We start from the raw sequence: 14031 nt of genomic DNA on the forward strand, positions 1-14031 counted from the left end.
AAGTTTACTAGTATGATGCAGTCAACCACAAAGACCCAGGTTTCCAAGTTGGCTGTATATTAAAATAAAAGCCTTGGTTTTTATGTCTATAATTGGATGAAGAGTTCATGCCAGACTGATGCTTCAGATACTCATATGCCTGTGACCATGGCAAACTTGATGAAAGCCCAGTGGGTTACTTTACATCCTCCATCCCAAAGCAATCAGAGGATGGAAATGTAGACATTTCACTCACATAACTGGGATGAAGGAAACAAGGCACTGGGAGAACAAAGCTTTGGGAAGCCTGCTGCGTCAAGTGACAGGTAGTGGAATGGAAGGAGAAGAGCTACAAGCCCAGAAAGGGACAGGGCAATGCAAAATTAGTCCCAGCTAACTGAAATATGGATCCAGAGAGGGACAAATCTGGTGTCCACTAGAAGCTTTTGATGAATTGCACATAGATTGTCTCAGATTTTGACACCAGATTTGTTAAATCTGAACAGGTCCCCCCATCACAGAGCAGTGTACTGCCCAACAGCCACCCAGTTCAACTAGACAGCCACCAGCTGCACCTACCTACTAGCTGGTAGTGTTCTTGTCCCTTTGACAGCATTTGGCTTACTGACACGAGCAGCTTCTTGAGATGACCTACATCCTGGTTAAGATTCACCGCCACATTTAGTCTTTTATCAGTCAATTCCTGGAAGAAGGAAAAAAAAAAAATCATTAAAAACTCATTTACAATCTAATTACCAAGAAAGCCCAGAATTAGATCCTCCGTATAAAATTACAACTCCTTGTGCAGATGAGAACAATTCTTGTAAGTCAGAGGGTTACAGCCACATTTAAAGAGAACACGGTTCAAAGTCAAGAAGCCATTTCCAGTTCCAGAGAATCACCTGCACGTGCTGAACGCCAGTGAGAACATCGCTCACCTCCAGCTCCCACCCTCCCTGCATCCAGGAATCATCCTTCTAACCACAGCTGATCTGGCCTCAGAAGTTACTACCCCACATCCCCACAAAGCTGGCTGAACAACCCCTCGGTCTGTTCAACCAAGGACCAAGGGACAGGACAAGAGGAAATGGGCTCCAGTTGTGCCCAGGGCAGTTGAGATGGGATGTGAGGAAGAATTTCTTTGCTGAAAGGGTTCTGAGGCATTGGAAGGGGTTGCCCAGGGCAGTGGTGGAGTCCCCATCCCTGGAGGGATTGAAGAATCGTGTAGACATAGTGCTGAGGGACATGGGTTAGTCATAGGGGACTTGTCAGTGTTGGGTTCATGGTTGGACTCGATGATCTTAAAGGGCTTTTCCAATCCAGGCCATTCTGTGAGAGCACGTGGTTGATAAGACCAAGGACTTGGTCTCTATGAGGATCTGTGGGATGGTGTCCTCAGCAGTACATAATACTCAAGCACAAGGCTGCTCCAGCTGTGAAACCATCCAAAACAGCTGGAAGACACACACCTTTCCCCCTGCAGCACCAGCATTCCTGTTCAAGCTCAGAACATGGGCTGCTGCCCACCAGCCATCCCACAGATCCACCCTCTGCTCTGAACACCTGGGAAATTCCTGCTTGCCAGTGACACCCAAACTTGGACTTCACAAAGCAATCCAAGCACCAGCCAACACAGAGAAAAGGTAAAAAGAAAGCTACCAAGAGCTAGAAAACTGGTTTCCTGTGTTGAAATGAAAATGCTGAGCTTGCTTTTCTAAACAAAAATAAGTGTTTTGGGTTTTTTTTAAAGGAGTTCAACGGTTTATTAATAGAAGTGCCACAACTCCAAATGAACTCTTCCTCTCTTGCCTGCCCTCCTCCCCACAGTCAGTCTGGCTGAGTGATATAATCTCTGCTTTATTACCTTTATTGATTAGCTCCTCCAGAGACAAGCAAAGAACTCCACATCTAAAGCACACATTACTCCTCCTTATTCAGCTCATAAGTGGACGTGCAGATCACCTGTAGCAGAGCTTTCCCTCGCCATTTAACAGCTAAAATTAAGCGCTGGTGTCAGCGATACAGAAATACCCAATTCTTGATGTGAGCACAGAGGTGTTCACAAGCACTCAGCATCCACCAACTCCGCTCCAACTGAAAGCAGTCTTACTAACAGGATGAGACTGATGCATCATGCTGGTACAAATCTCTCCCTGGAGTTTCAGGGGAAATTAGAGTGAGTTCAGCGAGGGCCACTTTCCCCAGCTCCCATTTGGCTGGAAACGCCGCCAGACTCGCTGTAACGCGGAGCGAGCAGTAAATCAAACTCAACCACCTGCACCATTACAGAAACGACTCTGGGCTCAGGCAGGAGAACAAAGCAATATATTGCAAAGCTTTTACTTGAGTGTAACTGGTAAACATTTTTCTACTGTTAAAAAAAACCCCAAAAACCAAACAAAAAACATTGGGAATCTGTATTAGGGTAACCTTAACTGATTTTACCTTTATTAAAGTAGAAAATCAGGTCTGTCAAGACTTGAGAATTCGCTCAATCTCACATAAATTGATGAAAGTGGAAAGGTAAATGCAGTTAGCATCCCAGCAAATGAATGAATCGCAGCACTGACCGATAGTGCTGGGTATGAGAGTGCAGCGTGTGCATTAGCACAGGAACCATCACGAGCAGCAGCAACGGAAGAGCCTTTCAGTTCATTCTCTGCAAAGAGCTTCCCTCCCTCCTGTTTTGTGGCTTCACTCATCTCAGGTGGTGTTTACTCATGAATTATAGACACAACCCCAACCCTCCTGGGGCTAATCCTGACCAGTTACCCATGGATTTGGCCTCAACACAAGTCATACGGTGACTTCTAACCCAGCAGTAAAAGGTTGCCTTATGCAGCCGTTGCTGTGCCTCAACCCTGTGATCTCCATGACTCAAGAGAGGTAAAAGTATGTCCTTGGGATATGGGGATGAAGAGAGGAAGAGGATGCTAGTGGGGAACCTCCTGTGAGCACAGACCTGGTAACCAAGACAGGCACTGAACTGACAGATTCCTCCCCTCGTGCTTTACGCGTACGGCATTTCCAGTTTTCAAAGATGGAGTGTTTTACACTGAGATTGGAAGGAAAAAAGCACATATAAGCCTCAAAGTAAGTTTACTGCCTAAGCAAGCTGCTGAATATAAATGACTTCCTTAAAGCATACTAAAAGGCACCCTTTAGTCATCATCTAGTCCCATAAGTGACAAGGAAGCTGATTAGAAAAACCAAAATGGTCTATTTTTAAATAGAAAAGAGTCTAAAGAAAACACACAGAGTGTGTTTGAGGGTTTACGCAAGCATCATTTCTCAATTTTGTGGGTTAGTTCCAGTATCCAGAAGGAACAAATATACTCATTTTTGTGCATGTGTTTTAAGGTCCTTCTTAAAAAAGCAGACACTGTTGCTAGGTGGAAGTGGCTGGAAGACTTTCTTTTTTAATCTGAGAGCTATTTTAAGCCGGGTTTTAGGCTTCTGGGGAGACAGCTCTTTTTTTTTTTTTCATTTTAAAAAAGCAGCAAAAATGTCTTAGGGAAGAAGATAAAGAAAATGTTCTAATTCCAGCCTCTGCCAATGGCTACCTGTCAAGTGCACTGTTTAGACAATTAACATATTTTTACTAACAAAGGCTTAATTACAGGTTTATTATGATTGTTTTTCCACACTCCTCTTCAGAATAAAGCAATGGATATTCTGGAAGAAACCTGATCAGGTTTCCATAACATGCCCACACAGCTACAGCAGAGCAGTGCAGGAGCCAGAGGGGTTATACAAGTTGAGGCTAAAGCAATTAAATCAAGCTAACGTACTTGGGCCACCACAGGGCACATCTAATGACATCTGGCTGAGGAGGACTCGCCAGTGTCACCAGCCACAAAATGCCATGAAAATGCCATGGCCAATGACATCATTGTTCTGATGTCCCACTTGGATAAGACACCATAGAGGCATAGCAGAGGGCAAGCAGTTTGGCACTGGTCTGAGGAGGGTTTTTCTTTTCCAGCATACTGCAGACAGGGACACAGAGCACCCAATTGTCATTGTCAGTGGCTGCCTTCCTGCTGGCAGCACAAGAGATGGCAAGATCCACCATCCCTCCCAGGAAACCAGCACACAGGGCTAGGACATCCATGGTCTCGCAGGCCCAGCTGCATCTCTGGCTCAGACATGGTGAGCCCACAACACCAGGATCGATCGGCATCCACGAGCGATCACTCTGGAGAAGCCATTTCATTTCTGCTAATGACTACACAGGCAAAGGCTTTGCTACAGTACTCCTTAGAGGACTCCTGGCTTCCTCTCACAGCTGATGAAGCTACTTATTTTCAGCAGCTAAAAGGAGTCGATATAAATTATCTGTCCTACTAGTAAGTGCTCCTCTCCTCCTCAAATGACAGTGTTTCCTTCCACTCTATCCATCAGAAGAAAATGGGTAATGAGTTCCATTGACACCACTTAGCTGCCTACAACATCCTGGGAAGGCATCTGCTTTAGCCTTCCCCTTCCCAATTGCCTTCTGGAAAGCTGTTGTGAAGTTACTTTTGAAGCTCTTGTTTCCAGAAATGGAGAAACCCAGTTACAAAGCTACAACTCAACCACTTCTACTGGTGGCGTCTTTTTAAGGCCAGCACTCAAGACTACCACCCACACAAGCAGTTCAGCAGTCATCTGTGCTAATGAATTCATGGGCTCACGTGAATTACCTGCAAACATGAAAACAAGTCACTTGAGAGAGTCTACCCAATTCCAAACCCTGCAACTGCAATGCCATTACTGCAGGATATGAAAACATCATCAGTGTGGAGCATCACCCAGCCACAGCATAAGGCTCAAGTCTGTTGCTCACTGAAGCTCAGGCTAGCAAGATCTTGCTGCTGGACCATACCAAGGCCAGCACAAATTCCCAGGAGCCAGGAGCAGCTGAAGTTGAATTCTGGCACCTACCAGTGGCTCTTGCCCACAGCTGCAGAGGAGCAGAAGGGTCAATGCTCTGGCAAGAGACACTCTGTGCCTTGGTGTTATAGGGCATGCAAGACTGCCTTCTTTCTTTGGTGTTACAGATGTCACCAAGTCCCAATCCAGTCACTATTTTAAGCTCATTTAGTTATCAACAGATTTATTTTTAACTTCTCTTCTTGAAGGGAAAAATCTGGGGATTTTCTCACTTTTGCCCAAACCCACTGGAAACCCAGATCTCAAGTCCAGAATCTCCCTACTTCCTCTTTGCAAATTTGAGCCACAGGAAAAAGGTCATGATCCAGATGACAGAAGAACTCCCAACACATCTTTGGGATACAGCTCCAGGACATCACCCTCCCAAGGTGCAAGACAGGAAGTTTCATCAAGCCTTAATTTACCACAACCTGTTCCTTTGCTGGACTTCACTTCCCAAAGTTTACACTCTGCATGAGATTTGTGTTGCCCCTGAGCACAAGCTCCAAAGAAACACTCACCGACTCTGTGCAAACATCGCTGTTTTCAGTAATGTTGGCATCTCCAACAACTTTTCCAATTTCTTTCTCAAGAGATGCCAAAGACTCCTGGGCCTGTAAGGGAGGGGAAAACAAAAACAGGGGAGACAATTAACAATGGCTGAGAAGCAAATCCCCATCTCTCCAAGAGCACTAGAGATACAGGAAATCGCTGTTCAGGAGGAAGTGTGGTTTATGCCAGATTTGCTCAGGGGACCAACACATCTGCTAAGATTGACATGTCTCCTTACAATCAGAATGTTGCATGTCAGCCTGCCTGCATTTGAGAGCAATTCTACAGGGAAGCTTTAATAGTCTCATGTCAAGTTATTAGGTAAAAACTGTGCAGCAAATTTTTTGTGCAAGAGTAGCAGCACAGGCAGGTCCTCCAAGAGCTTAATCATAAATCTGCATTAATACAGAATACACCATGAACCAGGGACATCAGCACAGCTCACTTCATATGTCAACATCCAATCTAATTATCCTGAGCAAAATGTTTTAAACACCTTACTGCAGCAGGTCTCCTTGGTCTTCTCACCTCCTAGCAGTACTTTTGTGATCATCTGTCCCCAGTCTCAGGATAAGACCTGACCCACTAACAGCTCTCCTCTCTCCAGCCCTGCAAGAACACAGCCCAATTTCCTTACTATGCATCTTCCACAGAAGGAACAAGGTGTTATACAGTCTGGAGCCAGAGCTCAGAAGCTCTGTAGGCTATTTTTGTCTCCATTTATCAATCATAGAATCATAGAATGGTTTGGGTTGGAAGGGACCTTAAAGCTCATCCAGTTCCAACCCCCCTGCCAGCAGCAGGGACACCTTCCACTAGACCAGGTTGCTCAAAGCCTCATCCAACCTGGCCTTCAACGCTTCCAGGGAGGGGCCATCCGCAACTTCCTTGGCCAACCTGTTCCAGTGTCTGACCACCCTCACAGTGAAGAGCTTCTTCCTAATATCTAATCTAAACCTCCCCTCTTTCAGTTTAAACCCATTTCCCCTTGCCTTGTCATTAACTGCCCTTATGAAAAGGGCATAATGATCTCGTGAGAAGTGTATTTCTGGGGTGACAAGACAACACCGAGATCTCTCATGCTTCAAGATTTCCCACTCCAAGAGCAGCCATTGTGGAAGAGCAGAGGTAACCCACCTGCTTGTCTCACCAAGCTTGCGTAGAGCTAAGTTTAAAGATTTGCAGTCTCCTGGGTTATCATTGATTTTTAACCACATGTAAATAGGCAGAGAGCTTGTACACCATCTTGTAACCACTGCCATTTGAGGCTGGATTTAAAAGCTTCAGGCTGAGGTGTGGGTGTAGGGCTGTGAGAGGGGCTTTTTATCAGGCTAGCTTTCTTTAAATAATTATTTGTCAGCCCCAAATCACCACTTGTTCCCATTGGCATAAAATTATTGTGGACAAAAGACTCTTTCAAAAAGACTTATTTAACAGAGCTCTTTGTTGCATTTTTATCATTTCAACAGACACGCAGGTGTCTCACATGAGCTCTTACACCCACGGTCCCAGTCACCTGGGGAGCCAGCAAGTGGAGTAAGACACCCCATCAGGCAGGCAGTCTGCTCAAACTGCTCAAATCACCACGTTTTCCAGCACTGCAAAACTACAGATCTTGAGGTTTTCAATAAGATTTAGATCTGCAACTGTTAAGGGTCTCTGCTTACCTTGGGCAAGTCACCAGCTACCTTCTGTCTCTCGTTCTGATCAACTTTGAGTTTTGATAGTGTTTCATTTAGCTGCGTTTTCAGCTGCAAAACAGTAACAAAGAAAATCAGTTTCCCTCACATACAGAGATTTCATCTATCCATCCCACGGATTAACCCAGAGTACACTCACTGTAAAGGGAGTAAGATTACTAACAATTATTGCACACATTGGATTAGTCAACACGTATGATGAGGTTTACAAGGACAGTCAAGGAAGAAAGACTCCATCTGTAAAGATAAATGTAAAGAATAGAAACTACAGAAGAAAAGATAATGGTTGGCATCAGTTTCATTACAAGAGGTTTGAACTTTTAAACTATATTGCCAGTAGGAATATTAGCAATACTGACAGTACATAAGCCTCTCCAGTACTCTTATCACAAGTCAGCCCAGACTTCAACTTAATTCACAGCAAATATGCAAAAATGTAGATTGTCATCTTCCTAATTCAGGCTAAACAGTCACTTTACTGCTGAATAAACTGAAGAGCTCTACTTATCTTAATAAAGCACCACTTACTACAACTACATTGACTTAACCAGTCTGTTAATGTCATATCAAGGCATGAATCACTGACAGGGGTATATTAAGTTGTCAATTGTGTTCAGATTCAATCCAAAAAAGTAAAACTATTTCAGTCAAGAAAGATGAATACTTTGTACTGGCTGCCCTTAAACTATAATCTTCCAAAGGGTATAAACACTTTTTAAAGACTATTTCTATTGCTCTTCAACACAGCATACAGAATCAGGCACAGCACTTAAGACTGGAGTCTCAAATAGGAGTGCTAACAAGAAGCTGGAGTGCTAATTTTGTTGGATTTGTGGCTCTGAAGTGCACTGTGCTAATGTTCACTGTTCCTGCTGTCAATCTTCTTGGGAGCTAGCAGGGGATTAAAGTAGTGAACAACAGGCTACTCAGAGCCCTGAATTATCGCTGATTCCAAATTTACACGTTATATTTGTCTCACCCTTGGAAGGTTTGTCCCTTTGGAGCACCTGGACAGGTAGATGGTGGGTTTGTACATTTTGGGGAAAGACTGCTGAGCTCCTCTGCAGTTTCAGCTTCTCTCCTTGCTCACCTTATAAATCAGTGGGAAATACATTTTGAAATCCCATCATTTCTATTCCTCAGTCTCCTGCCTACTGCAAAAAAACACTTGTATACACAGGACAACATTCCTGAGCCGTTTGCACGAAGGCAGCTGTTTACCACCTCCTCACGCTCCTTCCAGCACAGCATCAGATTGTAGAGTCAAGCTGCCCTAGCAGGGAGCTCAGCTTTTTAAGCTTTTGTTGTTACAAGCATAATAGATTGTTACTTCTTATATTCAAGAGATGGCTGTTTACTGATTAACTCTAAGATATGCATTCAATTCCCATTTCCCTTGCTTTCAAAACGAGAGGCTTTGGTTGCTGAGGCAGGATGCTAATCAATGCTGTACCAGACTTGCCAAGCATACTATTAACTTAAGCAGACTGTTATTGTGGGTTTTGGGGGGGTTTTTTTGCATCAAGTGTTTTAAACCAGTTACATTAGTGACAGTACCCTGGTAAGATGAGCAGCTCAGCTCACAGTGACAGGTTGTCCCATCAACTACTCAAAAACCAAAAGCAAGAAAGGATGGTTCAAATGCAAGCAGAGGAAGGATCTGACTGCTCCTGCAGCCTTAATAAAAAAAACCCAATGTCACTGAAATGAATGAGAAGTGAAAGACCTAAATTGGAAGACCACGCATCTTTGGGTCTATAGGTCTGGCCTGAGATAATCCAGCTCCTTCTTGAGAAAATCTGGGATAGGAGCATTATTGGCTGGATAGCATTGCTGGCCAAAAACGCTGTATCAGAGTGCATGCAGCCAGCCAGGACAGCTATTGAGTCACATCAAAACACCAGCTGCTGAATGGCTGGACACTCTGAAGTCACCTAACATTGGTTTGGGCCAATTTCTGTACATGCAGAGGAGGCTGGAAAAGGCTCTGCACAGTCAGAACACAGATATCACAGTTGCTTTCTCAAAAGCTTTAGGGGAGGGGAAGAACAACCAGAGAATAATCCTCAAGTTAAACCGATTAAAGTACAACTTTTATTACTCCAAGGACATCATATTTGCTGTTGCGTATGTCTACACCGTAAAGCATTGATTCTCAAGAAGTTTCAGGAATGAAAGTCTTACAGACTTCAGAAAAAGTCTTAAGAATCAGACATGCTATTGTTAGGAGCAGAGAAAGAGACAAATTGTAAAAGTCAAGACTACATAAATGATTGCAATGGACAAAAATATCAAGCTGAAGAGGTTAGCAGAACAGACAGGATTTGAAATAAGTCTCCGCTTCATAAGTATGCTGGGAGCCTAGTTTGTGCCCAGCGGAGAACGAGCTTCTTACCAAATTTAACTCTTCATTCTGTCTTACTGCTTCAGAATATGAATCATCAAGTTTTTTCTGCAATTCAGTCAACAGATCTTTGAGCTGAAATGAAGTTTAGAGTTTTAGGATTTGTCTCCTTAGGATGCCCACTTTTCTTCTGCTCAGTTATTAGTGTGTCGCTCTACCCTAAGGTCACAGGCATATAAACTCCTCAGCCACGGGGGCTAAGCATTAGATTGGTTTGCCAGCCAACTGGTAACCAAAACAAAAGAAAAAGAACAGTTTGGTCAATTATGTTTACCTCTCTGACTTCTGAAACATAAGTAGAGCGTTCTATTTCTGCCTTTTCTAGTTCACTTTCCAAGTGTTCTCTCTCTTTTTTAAGCTAGAAACAGAAAAACAGAGTTAAAACAGGTGTTTTCAATACTTTCTTGCAATATCATTTTCTTTATTTATTATTAGCTATAAATTTCTATCAAATACTCCATGACATTTAGAGAGCATTTCAAATCCAGTGATTGCACAGCACAAATTTAAACTGTTACACTTCCAAAAGATAACAAGGAAAAGAATCAAGCCCAAGATCATCAACAAGCAGTAAACTACTGAGTCTCACAAAGAAAGAACCCCAGTGAGTACAGAAGTGAAAAACAGGACAATATCCAGTACCCAGCTTCTCTGTTTCTTAAAAGCATCGGCCAAAAGATTCAGTTTAAACTGCAGCACAGACTGCACTACTCGGAGGTGAGAAATCCTAGGAACTTTAGACTTAAAACATGGTTTAGGTTTATAGTGTTAAGTAACAGAAAGCTTTAGAGAAGAAAAAGACACCTGCACGTACAGTTTCAACTTCTTTGATTTCTTCCTTTAACCTCTCCACCTCGTGCTCCAAAGAAATGACCGAAGAACGCATCTGCAGTTTTCAAGAAAGATAAATGTATTGTTTAGTTGGGCTGGTCTAAGACAAACTCTCCATATAACACACAAACTTGCTTCTACAATTTAAAAATATTAAGGATGAAATCACAGTGACTGAATAAAGTAAGATGCTCACTCAAATAATTCAGTATACTGAGTCTCCATTAGAAGTCCTTTCCTACCTTCTCCCAGTGGAAGTTCTCTGATAGTTAGAGCCTACATGCTTGAAAGGTTTGAAACACAAGGACTAAGTTGTCTGTTAGTCATGGTAAAGGAACTGTCTTTCCTAGACAGGGAAGGTAAGTCTCCATCCATGCATGTAGCAAAACCCAGCACATTTAGCCTAAGTAAATGCAGCAGATGGTAGTACATCTATAGTTCAAGAGCTGACAGCCTTTTATAAGCCCCTCAAACAAGATGTTTATAAATCACCTATTTGTTTGTTCCAAGCTCATACTCTGGCACTCAAATTTATTAAGCAGAAGTACTTTAGAAATAATTTCTTTCAAAAAAAAAAAAAAAAAAAAAAAACCAAAACAAAACACAGTTTGACCTACTTTAGAATAGGAAAGACACATAAAAGGTTTTTCTTACCACTTTTTGCTAGCAACAGAACCCTCCCAAAAAGGAAAGCTTTGCAGGCAATTTCAAGTGTACTTAGTTGACCATAATGGATTACGCAGTATTGTAACAGCTTCCAAAACATTGTTACATGCTATTTAAATTTTAGCACAAAGTCTGGTTTTGTTCAAAAATGGACTTTGAAAAAAAAAAAAAAAAAAAAAAAAAGGTGCTTAACAGAAATACAATCTGAGTTTCCAGGATCAGAAAAAAATACATATTCCTGGGCACATTAAAGGGACATGTACATTCCTGAATCCTTGGCTTCCTATGCCATCAGCATTCATATTCCTATGTGTTATCTGTCTGTCTTCTGCATCATAGAACCATAGAATGGTTTGGGTTGGAAGGGACCTTAAAGATCATCCAGTTCCAATCCCCCTGCCAGCAGCAGGGACACCTTCCACTAGACCAGGTTGCTCAAAGCCTCATCCAACCTGGCCTTCAACACTTCCAGGGAGGGGGCATCTACAACTTCCTTGGGCAACCTGTTCCAGTGTCTGACCACCCTCACAGTGAAAAACTTCTTCCTAATATCTAATCTAAACCTCCCCTCTTTCAGTTTAAAGCTTATCACCTGCAAAGGACTGTGACACAAACCCACCATAATGGTCAAAGACCTTAAACCTATGCTGTTCATTTTTTCTTGCTACTCTAAAGGTGGCAACAGGAACAGCCACACAAATCTCAAGACACCAACAATTCCTTCATTTTTTCATTTTTTTTAATGGAAAAACATTCCTCAAAAAAAGTAAAAGTCACTCTTAGTTTCTCACTAAGTATCAGAGCACCAAAAATCCTGTTGTTAGGAGGGATCATTCCTATTTCCTGGTTGAAGACTTCACCTTTTTCATCCACTGCTCACGCACACATCAAACCAGGCAACCAGCACTGTTCTACACCTGCCTGCACTGCGCTCAAACACCCTCTGCAACTTCAAGCAGAAACTGCCTGGCTGACGCAAAAAGCAGATCTTCAGAAATACCTGTTTGAGTTCCTTCTGTGATTCTTCAACTTTTATCTTCCATTTGCTTTCTTCCTCTTCCACACTCCTCTGTAGCCTTTGTAAAATCCCCTCCTAAGAAGAGAGCACAGTTTGAAAGCTTAGAGGAGAAGAAAGGCAGCTTGCAACATCACAAGGCACAGGCAACCAGGCATCCTGCTCACCGTCTCTGCCAGAACCGATTTGTATTTCTCGCACTCCAGTTGCAGCAGTACGTGCATTTCCTCAGCTTCCTTCAACTTCTGCTCCATAGCCTGGCAAAGGAGAAAAAGGACCAGAAAAGTCACATCTCAGCTGATGGATTTCAGTTCTATCATTTATCTTATTCCAACAAGCAAGCTGGTATCATTCACATCAGCAGGTCTTTCTTTCCAACCCATGCAAAGATATCAACAGCAAGTGCAATGTTCACCTACAGCTATCAATATTCACTCACAATCTTTATGTGAGTTACTGCAGAAACTCAAGAGTTACCTGAAAATAAACAAATTACTTGAAAAAGTGACCTAGGATTTTGAATGTCATTAACAATTCCACAAGGTCATTTTCAAAGATGCCAATACATTTTTAATTTACAAGATGCAAATATTTATAAAGCAATTTTCTTGGCACCTGCTCCCTGATTTGAACTTCAGGATCCAAAGCACAATTTGCAGGATTTATACTGGAAAATATCCTATGCCATGCTCAAGGAAACCGTCCACCATTTGTACCTACCTTGACATCTTCAGATCCTGAAGCCTCTCTCAAGTATTCTTTAGCCATCTTTTCAAACTCACATATCCATTCACTATGGCTCTGTTGGGAAACACATTCAAGTTAAAGCTGAGAATAACCTCAATAAATCTATCTTCACAACATTTCCCTCCCAGCTGCAGGCTCACAGAGCAGCACTTCAGTCCTGTAATTCCCTGGAGCTAACACAGCCTGACAGCAGTGCTTCAGCTACTACCGCATGCAGCCCAGCTGAGCCAACAGTCAGTGGGCAGCAATCCAGGAGCACGAGGTTACGAGCAAGACACATTTCACAGGGGCTTGGAAGTGTCTAAATACAACCAGGTGACAGAGGTCTCCCTGCAAGTGTCAGGGTTCTACAAGTAGTATTTGAAGACTTAAGAGAATCTTTTCCAAAGTCCCTGAGCGGTTAAAGCAGACACTTGCCATGTAATTTTAGGGACCTTGCTAGGAAGACAGGAACCTTACAGACACAGGTTTTTTAAAGTCTATTTCTAGGTCATCAGGAGACTAACTCTGATACATTTGAGAATACTTTTCAATATGAAAAGGTTGCCCAAGGAAGTTGTGGATGCCCCCTGCCTGGAAGTGTTGAAGGCCAGGCTGGATGAGGCTTTGAGCAACCTGGTCTAGTGGAAGGTGTCCCTGCTGATGGCAGGGGGGTTGGAACTGGATGATCTTTAAGGTCCCTTCCAACCCAAACCATTCTATGATTCTATGAATATTCAAAACCCCTAGATGTTACAAATCAAATGCAGACCCCGTTTTTCCAGCCTCACTTCTTATCATCCACACAATCTAAACCACATGAGCCCAGCATACTTCCCTTGCAAACAAATGAAAGCCACCGAGAATATAAAATTGGAAATTGGTGGCTTTCAAAAGTAACTTTGGGAACAAAACAAATCCTCCTGCCTTTTTTCAAGGGCACCTAGTGACAGAACAAGGGGCAATGGCTCTAAACTGGCAGAGGGGAGATGGAGATGAGATCTGAGGAAGAAATTCTTTGGTGTGAGGGTGGTCAGACACTGGAACAAGTTGCCCAGAGAAGCTGTGGCTGCTCCTCCCTGGAAGTGTTGAAGGCCAGGCTGGATGAGGCTTTAAGCAACCTGGTCTAGTGGAAGGTGTCCCTGCTGATGGCAGGGGGGCTGGAACTGGATGAGCTTTAAGATCCCTTCCAACCCAAACCATTCAATGATTCTATGAGTTTTATTAACTAGCACTGAGACAGC

At 43.0% G+C, this 14031-nt stretch overlaps 1 protein-coding gene across 1 annotated transcript in view; it reads right to left on the reverse strand.

The window, feature by feature from the left end:
* Positions 1-558: 558 nt before the first annotated feature.
* KTN1 (kinectin 1) overlaps positions 559-14031 on the reverse strand; it is a gene marked incomplete at its 3' end in the record, with an annotated part of 55906 nt that continues 42433 nt past the window's right edge. Inside the window, exons 34-42 of the mRNA XM_010176320.1 lie at positions 12782-12862; positions 12229-12318; positions 12047-12139; positions 10364-10435; positions 9824-9907; positions 9541-9624; positions 7113-7196; positions 5415-5507; positions 559-682 (exon numbers count right to left, since the gene is read on the reverse strand). Coding sequence (XP_010174622.1) covers positions 559-682; positions 5415-5507; positions 7113-7196; positions 9541-9624; positions 9824-9907; positions 10364-10435; positions 12047-12139; positions 12229-12318; positions 12782-12862 — 805 coding nt within the window. The remainder of the gene's footprint in view (positions 683-5414; positions 5508-7112; positions 7197-9540; positions 9625-9823; positions 9908-10363; positions 10436-12046; positions 12140-12228; positions 12319-12781; positions 12863-14031) is intronic.

Source organism: Antrostomus carolinensis, unplaced genomic scaffold, assembly GCF_000700745.2.
Source record: "Antrostomus carolinensis isolate BGI_N321 unplaced genomic scaffold, ASM70074v2 scaffold15179, whole genome shotgun sequence".
NCBI lineage: Eukaryota > Metazoa > Chordata > Aves > Caprimulgiformes > Caprimulgidae > Antrostomus > Antrostomus carolinensis.